We start from the raw sequence: 23,216 nt of genomic DNA, 5'->3' as shown, positions 1-23,216 counted from the left end.
GGTGTATGGAATGATTGTAAGGTGTACATGTCTAGCTGGCAGGTGTCATCTGATCTTGACCTCATTTTCATGGTTCAGTGGTCAAAGTTAAGTTTTTGAGTTTTGGTCTTTTTTTCTAATACTATATGCAATAGTTCATCTATATTTGGTGTATGGAAATATTTTATGATCTATTTGTCAGTCACGCATGTTTTTTTTTACCTTGACCTCATTTTCAAGGTTCATTGCTCAGTTTTAAGTTTTTGTGTTTTGGTCTGTTTTTCTTAAATTATAAGCAATAGGTCAACTATATTTGTTGTATGGAAGAATTGTTAGCTGTACATGCCTGCCTAGCATGGTTCATCTGACCTTGACCTCATTTTCTTGGTTCATTGGTCAATGTTTAGTTTACTTGGTTAATGTTAAGTTTATGTGACAGTTGTAATAAAGCTTTATATTTAGGACTATCAACATAATATCAATGATTAGTAAAGAAGGCGAGACATTTCAGCGTGTGCACTCTTGTTTCATTCATAAATTACTTTAAATTTATACTTGGAAATATAATTTTGCTTGGAGTTATAGTTTCTAAAAAAAGTATTGTCATTGAAAGAGTTGACATGTTGCAATGTACATTTATTCTACATAGTTTTATGGTACCAAGTCAAAAGTTTATATAAAAGAAAGAAGTCAAAGTTTTCCCATCATAGTTTAGTTACATACATTTTTTTTGTACCTGAGGTCGTTGAATATAGATCATTATATAAATAAGGAGATGTGTCATGATTGCCAATGAAACAACTATCACCCATACATTGTACTTACCAGTAACAAACCACATTTGCAAAGTCGAATAAAATACAGTTGATAACATTTACTTATTACTAAAAAGAAAATGCAAAACTATTTTTAACAGTATTTGACTATAAACATAGATAAAAAAGGTACAAACTGGACATAATGCACTAGTTCATAAACAAATGAGAACAATCGCCTTCATATAGTGCTCAGAATATGACATTCATAAAACTTGTTCAATATCATTAGAGAACTCTAAATCTTAAATACTGAAAGACACCTCTGATAAGTACAATGTTCTATGCAAGATATTGATATAACTGGACTAAAAATACACACAACCTGTAATTAACTGCCTTTACAGCGCTTTCGCGCTTTGATTGTATGTGAGTCTTACTATGATGAGTTACAGATCGAGTTAACATTTGGATCCGTTCTGCTAATTTTGCCAAAACAACAGGCTTTGGAATTTGAAAATTTCGTGAAAATAACAGTTATATGGACTTTCATTCTCAAATTTCCACTCCTAAAAATGGCTTTAAGTTTTTTTGTGAGCGAGCCATTCATGTCGGTCCCACACATCTAGTTTTCTATAATTATGGATAAAAGGTCAACTATATTAGGTGTATAGATTGATAGTAAGTTGTAAATGTTTCTCTTAACAAGGTTCATCTGCCTGCTAATACTGCTGCATTTTAAACAATCATATGAAATTTGAATATTCCCAAGCTTTCAACAAAGGGCAAAGTTCGCCAAATAACAAAAATGATGTAAAAAAGTGTGATCGTTTAGGTGACTATAATAGAATGATAATACATATTAAGGTACAGTTGTAATCCTGAAAAAATCCTATTAAGGATGATTTAAACTTTAGGGCAAAGGCAACAAAGTGCTAAGAAAAGAATCAACCTATCATCTACACAATAAAGTATATATTAATTATAAATTAGTACTAAGTTCATGTCCTTTCTATTTCAGATGAACTTCTGAGAGTGAATGATGATATAAATAATGTATTTTTACGTTATGAAAGATTTGAACGTTACAGAACTGGCCAATCACAAACAGACCTGAAAAAATTAGATACACCAACTACAGAACCAGTAGTGTCTCCACCTTCTTATAATCAGGTAAGATTTACTTATTATATACTTACTCTAAAGGGTGGGGCTATATTGCAATCACCTTGTCTGTCTGTCTGTTCATTCAACAGATTTTAGTTACACTTTTCTCAGAAACTACTAAACAGAATGACTTAATATATAATCAGCAGCTTAAAAGAGATGAGTTGTAATGTGTGAGCACTTTTCAGATCTGTTTGATAACTACTGCCTGCATGCTAATACTTTAAATTTTTCAATATGTTGATTGAACTTAAATATTAATGTCACAAATTTCTCAAATAATACTAAACAAAATGACTGTATATTTGGTCAGCAGCTTGACCGTGATGGGTTGTAATATAATCATATGTTCGATTTTCAGATCTGTCAGACACCTACTTCCTATACTTTGAATTATTGAGTCAGGATATGCTTACCACGACAATGTGTGCATTTTTATTCAAAACATACTGCTTACTACAGATGATTTTTCAATTGGATTTTTTTTACCAGAATTTCATTTGGTAGGCAGGAAGAAAAATATTTGATTGATTGATGTTCGCTTTACACTGCCTCAGCACAAAAAGGTTATATTGTGGTGAGCAATATGCACATGTATGTATAATAGTTCTCAGAGGTGATTGATTGATTAAGAAGCAGACAGATATGAAGTATTTGAGTTTGGAGACATAGTATTTATCAGACTTCTTGTAAATTACCAGAACTTTTATTTTATAGGTAGAAGATACATCAAATCCACCTATTGCTAATCTGATAGATCTGGGAGACGATGGAATGGTACAGGCACCAGGTCACTTACCGCCAATAAATACACAGATGCAGAATATGAGTAAGTCTACTGTCACCATACATCATTATTGACTAACTGTAAGTCTAAACGGAGTTAACAAATCTTCCAATGAAGATTTAGCTAATGGGGTTTAAAAGCTCAGTAGAGTGTATGTGTGTCTTTTTGTTTTGTTACCATGCTGACTCTAAATCAAGCTTATTTATTAGTATAATTGTTATTATTTTTCTAATAAGATGAAAATATCATTGTTGCGACATAAGTTCAGGTACCATCTGATATTCCTGATTGTACAATTGGTGAAATGGGCTAAAAATGAAATATAGACGTTTTGTTTGTATTGAAATTATATGGCATATATGTTTTTAGATTGGGAACGAGTGGAAGTTGATTATTTGCAATTATACATTAATTTTTGTGGACATTTGAGAGGAGTTATAGTTTATTATTGAATTTGATATAAGTAGCCTCACACAATTGTGTTGAATGTAAACTGCTTATTTGAAATAATTTATTTACTTTTTTCTTTGATAATGCAATACAGGGTTATATGACTGTTTGAAAGTATAATTACAAAGCCTCTTGAGGGTGGAATTGGTATACTAGTAAATTCAATGTCTAATGAAGGGAGATTTCCAGGCTTTCTGCATGCTTAAGAACCCTTGCAACTGATCTTATATATATTCTTAGCTGTACTGTTGAGAGTAAAATATTTTGTCCTATCAAACATTACTTCTTTTTCAAGTTCCCCTTTAAATCTCCTACCCTTCATCCAGGTCATTCCACTTTGTAGAACCTACCTATCTAATTTATTTTTTAATTTTTTCTCATTCTTAATAAACCTGAAGTATTTTCTACAGAACGTTATCAATAATGATCAGAATAATGTTTTTAAAATGTCTTGAAATGTTAACTCTTTCATCAAAAACACACAAATTCAGGGAATTTGAATGGAAACATTAGATTCATATCTAAGGGCTGTTCCATAAAAACATACATGGAACCCAGGGAAGACGACTTGTATTGGTCACTATGGTTGGGTGTGAAATATTATGTTGTTCAAGTTTAAAATATATGCAGGTCTTCAAAATTGACCTATAAGTTGTTATTCTATTTTCAAAGTGCCTTTACTTGGTACCATGTATGATTTAATAGAACAGTCCTAAACCTTAAATCATAAGGTATTTAAATATTTTGTTTATTTGAATTAATGTATTACTTATAACTGTACTGTAGACATTGGTTCCAATACTGCACCCAAACAAAGTGATGATTTTGATATGTTTGCTCAGTCACGACAGTCCTTTGAACAGAATAAAGTTAAAACACAAGGGTAAGCTAATAACATATATTTCACTCTTATTTAGATATATTCTTAGATTTATACCTCAATCTAGGTTGACCACTGTTCATTTTGATAGAATTATATATACAACCCATAGAATATCTACCACAGTTTAGCATCCTGTGATCAAAACCCAATTTGCAAGTTGAAATTGATTGATACAACAATTTCATTTTATGAGAAGTAAACTTACCTGGTGTTTCATTCAAATTACATGAATTTACTGATTGAAAATGGTCCTTACAGACAGAGTTAACTATTAAGACGAAATACAGGTATATAGCTTGAATTTAATACCTTGGTCAATTGAAACTTGACAATGGTTGTCTTATGTCAATGTTTATTTTTTTTTTATTTAATAAAATTTGGTGTTTACCAATGATTTAGATCTTGACCTATTGTATAGACACCTGTCTATTGGAAGACTGTACGTTGGCCTAAAGATGTCTTCTGGTTATTGGAAGACTGTACGTTGGCCTAAAGATGTCTTCTGTCTATTGGAAGGCTGTAAGTTGGCCTAAAGATGTCTTCTGGTTATTGGAAGACTGTACGTTGGCCTAAAGATGTCTTCTGTCTATTGGAAGGCTGTACGTTGGCCTAAAGATGTCTTCTGGGTATTGGAAGACTGTACGTTGGCCTAAAGATGTCTTCTGTCTATTGGAAGGCTGTACGTTGGCCTAAAGATGTCTTCTGGTTATTGGAAGACTGTACGTTGGCCTAACGATGTCTTCTGGTTATTGGAAGACTGTACATTAGCCTAAAGATGTCTTCTGATTATTGGAAGATTGTACGTTGGCCTAAAGATGTCTTCTGGTTATTGGAAGACTGTACGTTGGCCTTAAAGATGTCTTCTGGTTATTTTTTCAATCATTAGGTTGCTGTCTCTTAGGCTTTTATTTCACATCTCTTTTTATTTACAAGATTAGTGTATATAAATGATATGCAAATGGTAACAGCATTATTTTTATGCCCCACTATTATGTTTTTCAGTCAGTGCATCTGTTCGTCTATTCATCCGTCCTTCCATCCATCCGTCAGTCTGTCCCGCTTCAGGTTAAAGTTTTTGGTCAAGGTATTTTTTGATGAAGTTGAAGTCCAGTCAACTTGAAACACATAGTCATGTTCCCTAAGAAATGATCTTTCTAATTTTAATGCCAAATTAGAGTTTTGACCCCAATTTCACTGTCCACTGAACATAGAAAATGATTGTGCGAGTGGGGCATCCGTGTACTATGGACACATTCTGGTTCATGGATGTTTTGGTTGATAAAAGTCAATGATAACTTGTATTGTTTATAAAAAAGTAAAACCTGTTATAATTTTTTCCCAGTATTTTATCTTAACATAATGTTTCTTTGAAGACAGTTCATGTATCTGAATGTATTATAGATCTTGCATGTTTATTACAGTGCATAATTTTATCAATATGTTCTTTACAGTGCTTATGTAAATCAACAAGAGGACCAGTTTACTGGTGGTGGGTTAGGCCAGGCTGTCAATGCCAAATCAGGGGTAATTATTCGATATATAAAGTAGTTAATTTATATCAAACTGATTATGTTTTATAACAATGTTATATGTATTAAATTATATCTTTCGTTGTATCACCACCAGCAGTTTCTTCCAATGAAAAAACTTTAAAGGCTTCAATGGAAATTCAAACCACCACTGAGGAATATCCCTGTAACATTTTTATGTACTCAGCTAAATAATGTTTTTTCAAGATACTTTACATTTAAATAAGATGAAAAGAAATTTAATCAGTCAGTTTATAAAAATGTTGAAATAAAATTGAGAATGGAAATGGGGAATGTGTCAAAGAGACAACAACCAGACCATAGAACAGACAACAGCAGAAGGTCACCAACAGGTCTTCAATGCAGCGAGAAATTCCCGCACCCGGAGGCGTCCTTTAGCTGGCCCCTAAACAAATATATATACTAGTTCAGTGATAATGAACGCCATACTAAACTCCAAATTGTACACAAGAAACTTAAATTAAAAATAATACAAGACTGACAAAGGCTAGAGGCTCCTGACTTGGGACAGGCGCAAAAATGCGGCGGGGTTAAACATGTTTATGAGATCTCAACCCTCCCCCTATACCTCTAGCCAATGTAGAAAAGTAAACGCATAACAATACGCACAATAAAATTCAGTTCAAGAGAAGTCCGAGTCTGATGTCAGAAGATGTAACCAAAGAAAAAAAACAAAATGACAATAATACATAAATAACAACAGACTACTAGCAGTTAACTGACATGCCAGCTCCAGACTTCAATTAAACTGATTGAAAGATTATGTCTTCATCATATGAATATCAGGCACAATCCTTCCCGTTAGGGGTTTAGTATCATACCATCATAACATATATGAGAAGAACATAACCCTTGTCATGCCAACAACTGGTTTTTAAATAAATGTGTTTAGTGCCGATGCAAAGACCCTATAAGTGAATCAATATTAACGCCAAAATATGCAATCTTTAATGACCTGACAACAGTATTGTAACTATATCCCTTCTTAATAAGTCTATTTAAAGGTTTTGTTAGCTTCAGAGGTGAATACTGACATTTTTGTGCTTTATAAAGAATATTTCCTTAAAAAATTGGATGTGAAATACCTGAACGTATAAGAAGTCTGCATGTTGAGCTATATTTACGAATGAAAGTTTGTTTTTCCTGTGAAAATACCATATACAAATAGTTCTGAAATATGTATACAGTATTACAAATAGTTCTGAAATATGTATACTGTATTACAAATAGTTCTGAAATATGTATACTGTATTACAAATAGAAGTTTTGGACACTAAACTAAGTATCTCCTTTCCTCACTTGTAATGTATTTCAGTTATTTATTCCTAATTTATAGGATGTTTAAACAAACAACAATCAATCAGTCAATCAATCCCAAGATTTTTTGATTTTTTTTAAATTCTTTACAAATACACCATTTACCTAGCAAACTACACTGTTCCATATACTGTGGATTTATTATTTCCAACGGTATCAATTTATACAGATTGAGGAAAACTTGTCTTTTTGTGGATACTTAATTTCATGGTTTTGCCTAAGTCTACATACAAAGCTATAGAATATTTCTACTTTGTTGAACATTTAAATACACATGGTTTACCTTTGCTCATAAAATCTACAAAAATTGAGATACAAATAATAATAATGTATCCACGGAAGTTGTATAATTATAAACTATAACTGTAACAAGTTTATCAGACTGACAAAGTTTAATGGTGGATGATGCTATTTTAAGTTTGGTAATCATATGATTATCATGTGATCTTGATTATAACAGGTCTCAGAGGAGGAGACATTACAGGTAAATTTCAGAGTTATTTCTCTCTTATCTGTCAATCACTTAATCAGATAGATTATCTTTAAGTTTGCATGTAGGGAAACAATCACAACTCTCAGATAATTTTAAAACTTAGATAGATGATGACTGAATATAGATATTAATTCCACATTCTAACATGACGTTCTTCAAACGCTTTGAGTACACACCCGTGGTAAAATATGAATATATTGTTTGGGCTGTTCCGATCGTTCTCCCGCGTCATATGCTTTTTTGTGAATTAGCTACCCGACGTCATAGAACGATGACATAAGAATATAAGCATTTTACACGAAAATACACGCTTGTGAAACCGAAAATCATCACAACAAGGAAACGTAAACAAACGATGCTAAAATGTGTTATATAAGCATTTTTTGTATACATATAAGACATATAAGTACAATTATCATTTAGATTCATCCAAACCTATCTAAATATGCTATTGTAAATAGTTTAAGCATGTCATTTATTCAGTTTGCTCCGGTCTTTTACGTCAATTTAATAGTGCGTTTATTTATGGGAACGGCAAATAATGCCTTCATCTAGAGCGCTTCGATCCAAAACAATTGTCGTATTTGTCCTATTAGAATCGAAATAATTCATGGGGGCTTGAATATATCGTGATTTTACCACGAGTTGTCCCTTTATGCCGATATTTTACCCCTCGGTATCGCTCAGGGTAAAATATTTGTCATAAAGGGCCAACCCGTGGTAAAATCACGATATATTCAAGCCCCCATGAATTATTTCTTAAATAATCATATTTATTGATGTATTGTAAGCTGCAGATCAGTAAAGTGTAATTATATGAAAAAGGAAAAGTCATTTGTTTTACAGCAATTTAACATATTTTCTTGCAAATGGTCTATTGAGAATGTAATATGGTCCCAAAAAAGAAAGCATAAATGTTAGAATTGTTGATTTGGGTCTATAACACTATGATACAGAAAAAACATGACTCGTATGGAAAGCTTTTTAACTGGAAATCCTGTTACTGATTTGGGGTTGTACTGCGGGGTAGCTGGCAAGTGGGCGCTTCCAGCCATTTCTGTGCCTAACTATTGAACTGTTTAACCAATGCTTTTCAAATTTTAGTATGTTGTTACTGATGAAAAATGGAGGTCAAGTTCAATGGTGAAGATTTTCAGTTTTGTCTCTTGATAAAAATTGATTAATTGTTGATCGCAATATGGTTCACTTAATTGGAAGTGCCACACTGTTTTTTTTTCCACTGGCTGTTCCTACCTCGTGCTATTATAGAAGAGAATTTTAATTTAGGTTAAATATGAAATCCTTGGTTGATTATAACTGAAAGAAAAATTATAAGCCAGGAAACAAATTTTGTCACAAAATTTCACACAAGATTCAGCTATATATCATATTCAGTCATCTTAAAATTAGCTGAGAATGTTGTGTTGGAATGGTTATAGAACCACACTGCTTGTTACAATGCTTGATGCTGATGGGATATAAATCTAGAAGAGCTTACAAGTTTATCAGATAGTCTTTGTCTATAAATCCTAATTAACTTACAAACACCATTTTTTTCTGTCAAAATTGCAGATATTTGATATTTTCTCTTACTTTACTTTTATACTTTTCTGTTACTTGATTATAATACTTTTATACTTCTCTGTTACTCGATTAATAATATTGTAACACTTTTAGACTGTTCTGTCACTTCATTGTAATACTCTTAAGACTAATTGTACCCTTTATATCTGCATTGTGTGACACATATACAGTTCTGTGGACTATATATATATATGTATGTATATTCTTAGCTATGACAGTTATATGTTATTGTGTATTAGTTTACTATTCACATTTAAATGCTATACAATTTTAATCTGCATTCAGTGTTCATCCTAAGCACATGACAAACTTCTGTTTTAAAACTGTATGTATACTTACACTTACTTTAAGTTGTAATTGATTGATTGTGTTTTACATATTAGAAAGTAATGATCATAGCTTATTTCTGTTAAAGATTTGAAAGCACAATTTTCAAGTTAATTTAGTTCTTTTTTTCACCAAGTGTATGCTGGTTTTTACTGTACTTGTAACAATGACCGAAACATACAGCTATCAGCATAGATTTTACATGGCATGTACATGGATAGTATATTTAGAATATTAGATGCATGTGTTAATAAGTTTTATTTTGTTATGTAGGAATTAAACAAAGAATTTGGTAATGTCAATAAGGTTAGTGTTGTAATGTTAGACATCGGAATGTTTGTATTCTTTCTTTGACTCTTGAGTGATTTTCAGGAAAAAAGTATGAAAGTTAAATCTACATTTATTATAAATAATCAGGTTTGAACCATTTAATATTACCTGTCATGTGATACATTACTTGGTATTTAATTTTGTATCTGTTTTCTGTTGATATTTTGCAGGAACCTTTTGTCTGTCAAACTTTAAAAGAATGATGTGTTAGTGAAAATGCAAAGTAAAATCTGCTAAGTTGGACGTAACTTTAAGATTTGTTTCTGACAGGCTTAAATTAGAATACAATCTTGCATAAATTCATTATCTAGTTTTGAAGATATTGAAACCACTTATTTAAGCTAATCTCTCTAACATTTTTTATGCCTCCGCCGTTTTACCCTTGTCTCTTCTCTAACTTTAGATTGCCTCAACCAAATGTTATGAAACTTATACACAATGCTTATTACCACAAAACACAGATCAAGATTGAATTTTATTGGCATCACTTTCCACCGTTCTCACGTTATGTCTAATTACAAATGAAAAAATTGGCAAATTTGCAGTTTCCGCAATCAAACTTTAATTGCGTCAACCAAATGTTATGAAACTTATACACAAGGCTAATTACCACCAAGCAAAGATCAAGTCTGAATTTGGGTTCTGTCACTTTTGTCGTTCTTGAGTTATGTCCCTTTGTGAATTGAAAAATTGCAGAATTTGCCGTATATTTACAAGCAGTGGGCATCTGTGTCCCATGGACACATTCTTCATTTATTTTATTTGTTTACTGTTAGATTGTTTATGCATTTTATTGGTAAAAGCATCAACATATTTCCATCTTAATTTGCAAGTGCAGATAATTCTTTCCTTTAACAAAATGTTTGAAAGCTTTAAAAACAAAATTTACGCATTCCTGTTTATAACAAGGCAGCTTTGAAAAATTTTGTGTTTGTTAAATGAAAATATCTGAAAAGAATTTGAGCCAATATTATAAGTAGAGTTTTTGTAAGACCCACTTTATGGCAGTTAAAATTCAAATGGATAGTTCAGTAAACAGCCAAAAATAAAGAACAATGGTTATTATTGATTGATTGATTGATTGGTGTTTAACACCACTTTCAGCAGTATTGTGCTATTTTGTCGCAGTCAGTTTTCATTGGTGGAGGAAGCAGGAGTGCCTGGAGAGAACTACCAACCTTCAGCAGGAAATGGTCATTATTAAGGGGGATAAACATTGGTTAACATTATTGAACCCATTTCTAATTTGGAAGAATAAAGCCATCTACAAAGATTAATAAATAAAACAGCAAACTTTAGCAGAGAAAAGTTTGTTCTTGGAATATCCTGGTATTTGATGGGTAGATTGGTTTATATAACAATATCCCAGAGCTCATTAGACAGTAACCAATATTGGATTACAAATGCTTTTACTGCATTGCATGTAAGCTAGCATGTGGAAAGAAAAATCATTATAAATTATTAACCAGAGATTAGATAACAATTCTTTTTATGTTCCTTTTCATTTAAATTTTGACAGTTACAACTAATATTTGTAATAATTAATTGTAAGTCATAAATTCCAAGTGTTACTGGGTTTTTTTTATTTTTTTGTCACTGTTTTATAAGATAAAGATTTGCTTGTTTTTGTTATACCCATATTAGTATTTCCTCAAAAACAAAAAGTAGTATTAATAGGAAATATGACAGTTATGCTGCATATCTTGCGCCAATCTATTAACAACAGTATTGTAAAGAAAGTGTTTAACTGTACCATACACATACACATTTTTAGAACCTGAAGTCTGGATAATTTTTATACCTTATTAAAGTGCCAGATTTAAAGTTGTTGAGTTTTTTTTGTTGTTAGAAACAGTTTTTCTATAATAATCTAAAGTAATGTTTAAAAAGTACTTCTAAAAACAAGAGAATTGATCTTGCTGGGTCTTTTATATCCTACTTTATTTTTTCTAACAAACTCAATACTGCTATCATTCATTTAAATTTATATTGGGTAAATGCAAAAGCTTTGAAATCGTATTGAAACCTTGGATGGTCACTGCAAAAAGACCATATTAACAGATAATGATAAAAACCTTCAAACTTTCTATTTCCGATACAGATTCCCTTTCCAACAATTCATCTCAAATTGTGTAATAAACAATATTATTACAGTTTTGAGAACTTTTGATTGACATCAAATATGTGACACTCTTTTATGTTAATTGTCTATAGATTGAACAAGTATGATTTTCCAACCTTTTTACAGTTACAGAGTAAAGATACAGATTATGATGAAATGGAACAGTGGTTAACAGCTGATCAGAAAAAAGATGTAAGTTTCTGGATTCACTATTCTTAATTTATAGTTCTACAAATAGAACAAAATATGATATGAAAACATCTTTGCTCGACCAGTGAATAAGTGCTAGTGGGCCATCTTAAACTTGCTGTGTTGAAGGCCTCTTTGTGGCTTTGAAATGAGGAACAGCAATAAAGCCCTGTTTCTTTACTTAAGGATTTGCTTAACTTCTTGTAGGATATTGTGTCTTTGATAAATACATCATATCCCTTCTATTTCCATTATGTTAAGGGAATAACAAGAATCACCAAAAATATTAGACATTATAACAGACCACATCAATCACCATCACCTGAATCCTCCCAAAAAATATATATAGACATTACAACCAGGGGTTCAAATTAGCGGTGGTCCAAGGTCCGTGATCTTCCACTATTGCAATTGGACTTTCATTTTGGTTACTAGCTACGCCCGACGGACCTTCGATTTGAAAGAAAATAAAAATTAACTTTGCCGACCTTTTTAACCATCAGTATCGTCATTTCAAAGCCATATTACTATTGACATGGTATACCCCTCGAGAGCGTACTTCAAACCATTTTAACTGTCGGCAAAATAAGTTTGTTAACCCATTAGAAGTGATGAAAGTTGCATTAAGTAAATTTGTAATCCATTCATTGCAATAAAAACATCATTATTCCCTTCCAAATAGCGTTTCAAACATCGTTTATTTTTGTAAATTTTCTCGTCCGCCATTGAAATATTTGTACAAACTACTGATCGGAGTTGGGAAACGGACCAGCTATGAATGAAATCCGGATTCTAAGGATAATGACTACGGACCCATGAATGGCACATCTGACAGAAGAATATTGATCCCAAAGGGAAAAATTAAGCATTCCACACTTTCTTTTCTTTTTTGGTGTAAAAAAAGTTCTTTCTTTATTAGTGCTAAATATTTAGTTGGTAGTTTCTAAGAAGAGAGGAACTAATATAATTGTGCAACATATGATGAACTTAAACAGCTATGAATTTGAACTGTTACTTTAATTGTATACTCGGCTATGAATTGAACAATATAAAAAAAGATACATATAGCCCTTTATATTGTAGTAAAAATCAAACATTGTAGCGCCTTGAGTGTATAGATGATAGTTAGGCAATGTGTATAAAGACAACTGTTCAGCCATTACATTTTATATACAACTAACGTATTTCCGCCCAAGGCGACGTCACTGACAATACGACGTCGACAATGGACAAGTACAATAGTACGGACGTTATGTTCCCGCGACAATCTCAACATACTGGGGCCGCGAAAAGTAAAAAATATCACAATTTTCTAAATAATCTCAATTATCCATTGATCAATCGTTTCACTGATAAATTACTGTCCATCAATAAATAATAATACTTTGAAATTGTCTCTCGCGTTGTGTTTATCTTTGAAATACTGAGTACATGAAATCATTTAAAACGGAAATTACATTTAGCAATTAAATTCAATTAATGTCACTCATGAAATAAGAATAAAATTCAACTTTGCACTAAAACGCGTAATTGTCTATCAATTACATCACTAATGGTCGTCTTTAACATCATTGGTGTATCCACTTCCGTATGGTCTCACGGGCTTTAAGACTTGCTTTTCGTCTCGGTCTGTTCTCCATATTTTCCTGCTGATCATCTATTGGAACGTTAGAATTGTTTGTCATCGTTTGTGTAACTTCTAATGGATATAATTTTGCGATCGGTCTAGTTGTTTCCCCATTGTTGGTTCTTATTCGTGCAGATCTTACAAGTCCGTCGTTACCTCTCGCCAGTTCGGTTACGATTCCAATTTTCCAGTTTATACGCGGAGATTCGTTGTGAATTTGCACGATGTCTCTTGTATTTATTAATTGTTCATTTTTTCCGGTAGTCCTATGAAATTCACGTAACGACGTAAGGTATTCGGATTTCCATCTTTTCCAGAAATGTTGAATCAATTGCGTTTGTCTGTGTACACTTTTATTAAGATCGTAATGTCCCATGTAAGTCGGGTCGGTGATGTTATCGATTTCTGGTTGTGGGTACGGTAATGTTGAAATGCGCCTTCCGTATAGTAGATGAGACGGTGTTAAAGCTTCACAGTCTTTGATATCGGACGATGGATAAGTAAGCGGTCTGTCGTTTAAGATAGTTTCTATTTCCGCAACAATTGTTTGTAATGTTTCCATGTTAACTTGCGATCGTCCAAGCACTTTTTTCAAACTTGTCTTCGTAAGAGCAATCAAGCGCTCCCAGAATCCACCATACCATGGTGCACGTTTCGGTATGAATCTCCACTCTACACCGTGTGTTGATAAAGTATCTTTTACTATATCCGATTCACATAATCTTTTTATTTCCTCAGATCCTGCAATGAATGTAGATGCATTGTCAGATACTAGAATTTTATCAATTGATCTGTCCTGATAGGCTTTAATATATGCATCACCGTCTTCGTCTACCTCCTTACTATTTATTCCTATTGATTCTAAATTCCAAAATCTCTCTAGATTGTATTCTTCAACTTTGTGTGATATTAGAACATTAAACATGCTAGTTTTCGACGTGTTAGTTTTCTTACCGTATGTAGGTCCCGAAAGGAAATATCCGATCTTGGACCGTTTCCCCGTACTATATGGTCTTCTACAATGTCCCAATAGTGATCTGCGCCTACTAACAACGATATTTCGAATGAATCTTGCTCTGTCATCGTGTGCGCTAACTTTAAACCACGCAAATAACCATTTTGTGTATCAATATTACGTATGTGATTCTGTAGAGGCATGGCTATCATCAGTACTTTGATTGGCAATACGTGTCCTGCATCGGTTTTCAGATAGATTGTTGTCTTTTCTAGGTGTCTCGCATTTTTCTCTTCACCTCCAAATGCCGATAAATGTATTATCTCTGTTCCCTCTATATGTAAGTTGAGTTTATTCGCTAAGTTCTGCGTTAAAAACGATCTTTGCGCTCCTTCGTCAAAAAGAATGTTTGTCTCGGTGTAGAGCTGATTCGACCCTACTTGTGCAACGGCGGTTTTCAAAAGTACATTTGATCGCGATTCTGTCGATTGTAAATACAAAATGGTAGTATCTTGATCCGTTGTATGACTTTCATTTACGAGGTGAACGTTTGTCGAATTTGAAGATGGTGGGTTTTTCGGGTTGCTGCTCTGATTATCTTTCGCGCGGAAATTCGTATGTGCTGAGTTACTACCCCCGTTTCTATGGCTTACCTCATGGACTGGTTTTATGCTATTTGTTAGACGTACATTACACAAGCTTGTATGGTGTTTCTTATTACAATGTCTACATGTGTGTTTAGATTTACATTGGTTTAGTCTGTGTTTACCAAGGCAATTAAAGCATAACTTATCACGTTATACTATGTTCATACGGGATTCTGTGTCGGTTATTTTACTGCAATGGGTAGGTGTGTGTATTTCGTGACAGAAAACGCAAGGTCTAGTCTCAATATTCTTGTAAGATTTGGACTTCGGCGATTTCGCTCTGGCAAAGAAAGACGATGTTGTGGGCAAATTGTGTGTTGACTCTATCTCTTGTCCTGCGTCCATTATATCTATCTCGTCTAATATGCTTTTACGGAGGTCCCGTAATACCCAAGTTTTTGTTCTGTGTTCTCGCGCGAGATGTTTTCTGACTTCCCCGGGTAATTTGTTCATAATAATGGGAACAAGTAACGTGCCGTATATTTCCTGTGTTTGACCCAAAGCTTCTAATCCCCTGACGTAACCTTCCATTTTATCGTAAAAACTTCGTAAGCTTGTTAACTGATTTCTAGGCGAAGGAATTTCTAATAATGCCTGCATGTATGCATTTATGATTTTATCTTGTTGACCGAACCTCTCTTTTAACAAATTTACGGCTTCATCGTAGTTTACATTTGTTTGTGCAAAACCTGCTATTGATCCTAGTGCTTCATGTTCTAGCTGTGCTTTCAAGTAATTAAATTTTTGTACATTTGTAAGTGACAGATTAAGATGTACGGCCGACTCATATGAGTCCCAGAAAGTTTGCCATTCTAAAATGTTGCCTGAGAAGGTTGGAAGCGAAAGTTTTGGTAGGCGGTGACTCTGATTACTAGTTGACGAAAATGTACTTTGTTGCGTGTTAAATGTGTGACTGGCTTGTACAGACGGGTTTTCAAACGACTGTGCGTTGTGTGGGTTGGTTATGTTGTGCGTTGGAACAAACGGTATAGTTTCTGGATTTAACGTGTGAGTTGTAGTATGTGATTCAATATGACGGGACTGCGGGGTTTGGACATTTTGTATGAACTTACGTATGTGTCGAATCTTCGTTTCCATAGTCACTGAATATTCATCTGAATCAATAATCTCATTTTCCACATCTTTCGGTTCTGTTAACTTAAAAATTTGTTCATTTAAGTCCTCAAACAATGTTTGTTTTTGCACAAGTTTTCCGAGCGTTGCAAAGACTTCTTCTTCATCGAAATTCGTATTCTCCTTTGCTTCATCTAACCTGCGGAATAGTCTGGTAACAGCGCTTCTGTTCCCAGATCGAACTGATTTCAATTTTTTGAGATCCATTGGTCACGCCACCATAAATATAGATGATAGTTAGGCAATGTGTATAAAGACAACTGTTCAGCCATTACATTTTATATACAACTAACGTATTTCCGCCCAAGGCGACGTCACTGACAATACGACGTCGACAATGGACAAGTACAATAGTACGGACGTTATGTTCCCGCGACAATCTCAACATAGTAGTTTCTAAGAAGAGAGGAACTAATATAATTGTGCAACATATGATGAACTTAAACAGCTATGAATTTGAACTGTTACTTTAATTGTATACTCAGCTATGAATTGAACAATATAAAAAAAGATACATATAGCCCTTTAAATTGTAGTAAAAATCAAACATTGTAGCGCCTTGAGTGAGCACTTCTTTTTCAAATCTCACCACTTCTCCCTATCAGTTTAAAAAAGAGAAGTCACTTCTCCCTATGATTTTGAAGTAGTGTAAGCCCTGAGATAATGGTATAATTATAATTGAGACAACACACCCATCCACAGTGACACCCTCCCCAATACCAAAAAAAAAAAAGATTATACCACAGTGACACTAACAGTTTAGTGCTACATTTATATATGGTTGCCTGGCAATATATTTGTAAACTTAACAAAATATTGCATGCAGTTCAAATATAATTAAACAAGCTAACCTAAGACCAAAAACACATTAATTTTGTATCTTACTGAGTTATGAAATATTTCAAATAAAGTAGGACCTGGGATTTATGTTGTGGACCTTTCAGTTTGGAGTGTCAAAGGTCCTGGACCTTCCAGTACCAAATGTTAATTTGAAACCCTGTACAACTGACCACATCAATCGACATCACCTGAATCCTCCAAAAAATATATAGACATTTTACTTTGGTATTTTGGGATATATGTCTCATTGGCAATCATAGCACATCTCCTTATTTTTATATCGACACACAAATTGTTGATTTGTTCTGTGGTAATATCATATCTTTCTAATAAGACAAATAAAACTTTTTGCATACCTTAAGTGTAATTTAGTTTCTATAAATATGTTGTATTTAATTACTGTGGATTCTTTTATTTTTGTGGGTTCCAATTTTCGTGGATTGAGAAAATGATGTATTTTCATGTTTATTTATTTTCGTGGTTTTGCCAAAGTCAACATACAAGCCTACTATAGAAAATTTGTAATTCGTTGAACATTTAAATTTGTGGTTTACCTATACTGACGAAATCCATGAAAATTGGTATCCCATGAATATTTATGAATCCACAGTTATAGTTATGATCATTCTATTTCCAGCTTGAAAAGTACAAGAATCCGCAAGACCAGCTATCAAGTTCAGGTTTGTAAAGAATGTACTTATATTTTATTAAAGTTTTTTTTCCTGCAGTGAAAAGACTTTATGATAATGTATAAGATATTTATATTAATTTTAACAGTTATGCAACACTACCATTCTATAATTACACAATAACAACTGAAGATTCTAGTGTTCAGCTCAAACTATTTATACATCCTTTATATGTTATTCTGTTTTTATGCCCCACCTAGGGGCATTATGTTTTGCGGTCTGTGTGTCTGTTTGTTCGTCCATTCGTTCGTCAGTTCGTCTGTCCTGCTTCAGGTTAAAGTTTTTGGTCAAGGTAGTTTTTGATTAAGTTTAAGTCCAATCAATTTGAAACTTAGTACACATATTCCCTATGATATGATCTTTCTAATTTTAATGCCAAATTAGAGTTTTGACCCCAAGTTCACGGTCCACTGAACATAGAAAATGATAGTGTGAGTAGGCAGGTTATTTGGTCAAGGTAGTTTTTGATGAAGTTGAAATCCAATCAACTTGAAACTTAGTACACATGTTCCCTATGATATGATCTTTCTAATTTTAATGCCAAATTAGAGTGACCCCAATTTCATGGTCCACTGAACATAGAAAATGATAGTGCGAGTGGGGCATCCATGTACTATGGACAAATTCTTGTTATATCATTTTTAAATGATTCAGAAAAGAATTTGCATGTAATTTTTTTATATGAGATTTTACAGTCATAAAAGAGAGATCCTCTTTGGATTGATGAAAATATTAATAAGTTATATCTATTACATTAAATTGAAGTAGGCTAGTTCAAATTGATAATGGTTGTGTAGGCCATTTTTTAACAACTTATATATACTTTGTCCCAGTTGGTGATCATAAAATAGTGTAGGATACCTCTGAAATTTATGCAATGTTTTTATTATTACAAAAATTGCACTAGCATAGGTTTCTCAAAAATAGAAACTAAAATTTTAATTTCTATTGCATTATTTGTATGAAATTGCAGTAATTAATCTCACATTTATCCCTGTTATTTAACAATAATAAATACAACATTTGTCTTGAGGAGTTGGTCATTTTAATTTATATGAAGATCCACTAATAAAAGATAATATGGAAAGATTTGGTTGACAGTACATTGTACAAGAGGTCTCATTTCAGTGCAATGAAAATCTAGTCTGTTTTATCTTATATTTTTAATTTTATTTCGATTTGCATATAGTAGGATTATGTTTTAGATATTAGTGACCTGTATTACCACATAATCATCAGAATATGAAATATTTCAGAATTTGACCAGTTCTTGGCAGAAAGGTCAACAGGAGCTAATTCAGTACCCACCATTTCTGCGGCTGCAGGTCAAAGGTCAGGAAGTCGAAATCGACAACTACAGAAAGATGAGGAAGAAAACCCGTTGTTTGCATTGTAACATCCAGTCTGTAAAATTGTGTTAAAATGTGAGATATTGTATCCTTGTACATCCTCATGTATGTGTGTGTGTTAAACTGTGGCTTGACTGATTGTGACAGGAGGAAAGATGCAAGGAGTGTGAAACAATGTATTTTTATATAAGTAGGGAGGACAATTTTGTGGAATTGCATAATCAGAGTTCTGCCTTCACTGGGATATTCTTAAAGTGGGAAAGAAAATCAGGATCCCATTTACTTGCTTGTTCTTTCAAAGAAAAAAGAAATATTTTGCTCCAAAACTAAAAATTTATTTATAAATATGTCTATTTGAAGTAAAAACTAAATGAATGGAGTAAGATATTACCTCCTGAGTTCATATGATGTGTACATTTTCATATAATTGGTCAATCTTTTTATGAGATATCAGCTTTGCATATAATATGGTACAAATGTATACATTTATAACTGACATTGTAGCCATTTGGGATTGGTGAATTATGTTTCGCTTCATCAAAGCTCTGCTAATAAATTACTTGTTTAATTTTTCAATGTTCAAGTTATATATATTTATAGTAGGAAAATAATAGTCTATTTCAAAAAATGTAACTTATGTACGCCAATAATATAAGATAAAAATAATTTGGTGCTTAACAACTTGGTAGCAGTTTTTGTTCTAATCAGGCTTTCAAATAGGCTTTTGCATAATTTTGCATAATAAATTTTACTGAAAATATGTAAGCACGAGTATTAATTCTTCCTTTTTGATAGTTATGAAAAAAATTATTACGCATGTATAGCTTTTCTTAAAGTAGTGAAATAAGGTCTTGAAATTAACAAATTGTGTTTACTTTATATTGAATGTTGGTTTTGAAGATGTTAATATGACAATTTTCTTTTGATATTGTGTGTATTATTTTACAAAATCAAAAATATATTCTTCATTTTAGAGGATAGTGAACTCTATATCTAGTGTGATAACATAATTATGGGCTGTTTGGTGCATGAATGTAAATTTATATGAGAGAGGAATTTTAATTTTGTAAAGGAGAGTCCTCAGTTTATGTATTTGACCTGTAATTTAACGTAGATCTCTACATACCTATTTAATATTTTTCTACAACACATAACAAGTTTATATAAAAAAACCTACTGGAATGTGAAGCATCATTCACTCATATACTGATTTTTTGAAGGTGTGAAACTATAGATGAATATTTTTTACCAGTTCATATCTAAAGTTAAGAATTTGGTACTTTGTTTTTGGTATATGTTATGTTTTTCCTGAACTTTAGAAAAAAATGTGCTGGTTCGTCAAATCTGTGAGGTCATTTCCTTGAAATGGGATGTCAGTAAAACACGCATTTCTCATACTTAAAAAAAAATAGGACATTAATCTCAGTGTCCACAACAGATGTGTCTAGAAAAATGTTTTTTGGATACCTTTGTATGGTAACATGCAAGACTAAAAGCCCAACATCCACAGTTTTCTTAGGGTAAAAAAAATTGAAATTAAACAGTATAATCTCAATTTAGTTTGTGCAATAAAATTATAACATTAAACGGAGTTGATTTTTTAATCTGTTGTGAGTTTGTTCTTTAAAATTCCATTTAACTAGGAAATGTATGTCCGACTTTATAGGAAATGTTTGTCCAACTTTATAGGAAATGTTTGTCCAACTTTTTAGGAAATGTATGTCCAACTATATAGGAAATGTTTGTCCATATTTATAGGAAATAGATCCCACTAATTACCACAAATTTTAGCTAATGATTTCAAGCACTGAAATGGTTTATTTATTCAGTAATTTGTATTGAAGCTAAAATTGGCACAATAGCAAGTCAAAACCAAAAGGAAAGACCTCCAATAATATTGTATTCATCTGTGAGAGGAATTATGTATAAATGTGTTAATAATTGGACTATATACAGATCATGTAAATCTACAACCCCTACTTTAGCTCTATTTATTTGATGGCCCTTTATAAAGGATGGCATTTAGCTTTGTTATATAACATTATGGTGTAGTTATACATTAATTCGTTAGTACATTTGTTATTTATATGTAAATAATAACTTTGATTGTTTGTAGACTACTGTGTTAAAATCAGTTACACCAAAATCATTTTCAGATTTTAAAAATTTTACACTTTATAATCAATGTAGTTTGACAAAACAATTCAAAAACCTGTTTGAAATATTTTACTCTAAATTAATAAGAGCAACAAATAAACAAATTTTGTTGTTTGATTTGTTTCAGGAATGGGTTGTTCTGACATTTACATTTGAAAGAAAACATGTGAAAGTTGAGATTGCAAAAAGAATATGGCATGTTAAAACACATTTTTAAACAAGTAAACATTAACAGCATCAGGCTTATCCTTTGATTTCATACAATTTTTCATTAATATTTGCTTTTTAAACTATTTCATGATTTAGTGTCATTTATTTAAATCCTATAAGTAAAAAAAAAACAATTCTTTTAAGTTTTGTCCTCATCTCAGTTAAAATTTTCTGAAAAATAATATCTATTCAGCTATAGAAGATAGAAGATGAATATTGAAATAAAGATGCTTAAGATTTAAATAATTGCATACTTATTATTATTTTCCTCAACTTTATTTAAACGTTTAGCAAAACTGGGATTTTTTTCATCTCAGTTTTTCATTTACATCTAAGAAGTGTTTGCAATTATTTGCAATTGCATAGAATTACGGTACTGAATATAGCAATTAATCAATACCAAGTATTCCTATGTAAAATGAACAGTAGATAAACACAACTCTTTGATGTTTTTTTGCCTGTAAAAGTGTAATGAGAGAAAAAATGATAATAAACAGTATTGTTGATTAACTATATGTTGTTTTTTTTTTGTCTCATCTTGATGAAGTAAAAAAATGAGACTAAGGTATGCTGTTTCCGACTTTGGCGGCAGCGTCAACAATGTATTAGTTTGTGATGTGGTCATGGTCTATTGACTTTGAAACTTTTGCTTACTTTACTTGTATACGTTTGTGATACGGTCAGCTTAAGGGGAACCACTTGTAGTAGGTCAATGATATTTGGTATATAGATGCATTAGCATTGGTGCATCTCATTTCCATAGAGATTATTTGGATCAGCCCCCTCAGACATGGTCTATTCACTGAATGTTTGGCATAATTTACATGAAATGATATTTGGTATGCAGTTTTATAAGCATTAACATTTCTCATTTCCATGGAGGATATTTGGTCCTGCTCCTTAAGTCATGCTTCATTGACTTTGAATGTTTTGCATACATATAGTTTACATGTTTAAATATTGCCATTTGGATTCAATATTTGCAGTATATTATCAAAATTACAAAAAGGCGAGACATATCTTTACTATGTTAAAAGATTGCCATTTTAATTTCAATATTTGCTTTAAAGTATAACAAGAGTGCACACACTGAAATGTCTCGCCTACTATACTGACCATTGATTTTATGTTGATAGTCCTACATATAAAGTTTTACTACAAGTATCACATCAACATTTATGATCCAAGAAAATGAGGTCAAGGTCAGATAAACCAAGCCGGAAATACATGTACACCTTTAATACAATCATTCCATACACAGAATATAGATGACCTATTGCTTATAGTATAAAAGAAACAGACCAAACCATGGAAATTCTATATTGACCAATGAACCATGAAAATGAAGTCAAGGTCAGATGAACCCTGCCAAACAGACATGTACACCTTAAAATCATTCCATGCATCATATATAGTTGACCTATTGCTTATAGTATCTAAGAAACAAAGTTAACCAGGAAAACTGAACATTGACAAATGAACCATGAAAATGAGGTCAAGGTCAGATGATACCTGCCAGACAGACATATACACCTTACAATCATTCCATATACCAAATAAAGTTGACCTATTGCTTAAAGTTTAAGAAAAACAGACCAAAATACAAAAACTTAACATAAGCAATGAACCATGAAAATGAGGTCATGGTCAAATAAAACCTGCAAGACTGACATGT

The 23,216-nt window shown here is 32.3% G+C and overlaps 1 protein-coding gene across 3 annotated transcripts in view; it reads left to right on the top strand.

The window, feature by feature from the left end:
• LOC127707758 (TOM1-like protein 2) overlaps positions 1–19,744 on the top strand; it is a 45,435-nt gene extending 25,691 nt beyond the window's left edge. Inside the window, exons 9-17 of one of the 3 annotated variants that reach the window (XM_052212521.1) lie at positions 1,756–1,907; positions 2,619–2,730; positions 3,925–4,021; positions 5,473–5,545; positions 7,349–7,372; positions 9,566–9,598; positions 11,871–11,936; positions 17,774–17,816; positions 19,082–19,744. In XM_052212521.1, the coding sequence (XP_052068481.1) occupies positions 1,756–1,907; positions 2,619–2,730; positions 3,925–4,021; positions 5,473–5,545; positions 7,349–7,372; positions 9,566–9,598; positions 11,871–11,936; positions 17,774–17,816; positions 19,082–19,221 (740 nt within the window). In that variant the 3' untranslated portion in view covers positions 19,222–19,744. The remainder of the gene's footprint in view (positions 1–1,755; positions 1,908–2,618; positions 2,731–3,924; positions 4,022–5,472; positions 5,546–7,348; positions 7,373–9,565; positions 9,599–11,870; positions 11,937–17,773; positions 17,817–19,081) is intronic. The other 2 variants (XM_052212522.1, XM_052212523.1) reach the window with 2 other exon arrangements.
• The last annotated feature ends 3,472 nt before the right edge of the window (positions 19,745–23,216 follow it).

This window comes from Mytilus californianus, unplaced genomic scaffold (assembly GCF_021869535.1).
Source record: "Mytilus californianus isolate M0D057914Y unplaced genomic scaffold, xbMytCali1.0.p SCAF_7, whole genome shotgun sequence".
NCBI lineage: Eukaryota > Metazoa > Mollusca > Bivalvia > Mytilida > Mytilidae > Mytilus > Mytilus californianus.
The sequence above is the reverse complement of the archived record's forward strand: the minus strand, read 5'-3'. Positions and strand labels throughout refer to the sequence as shown.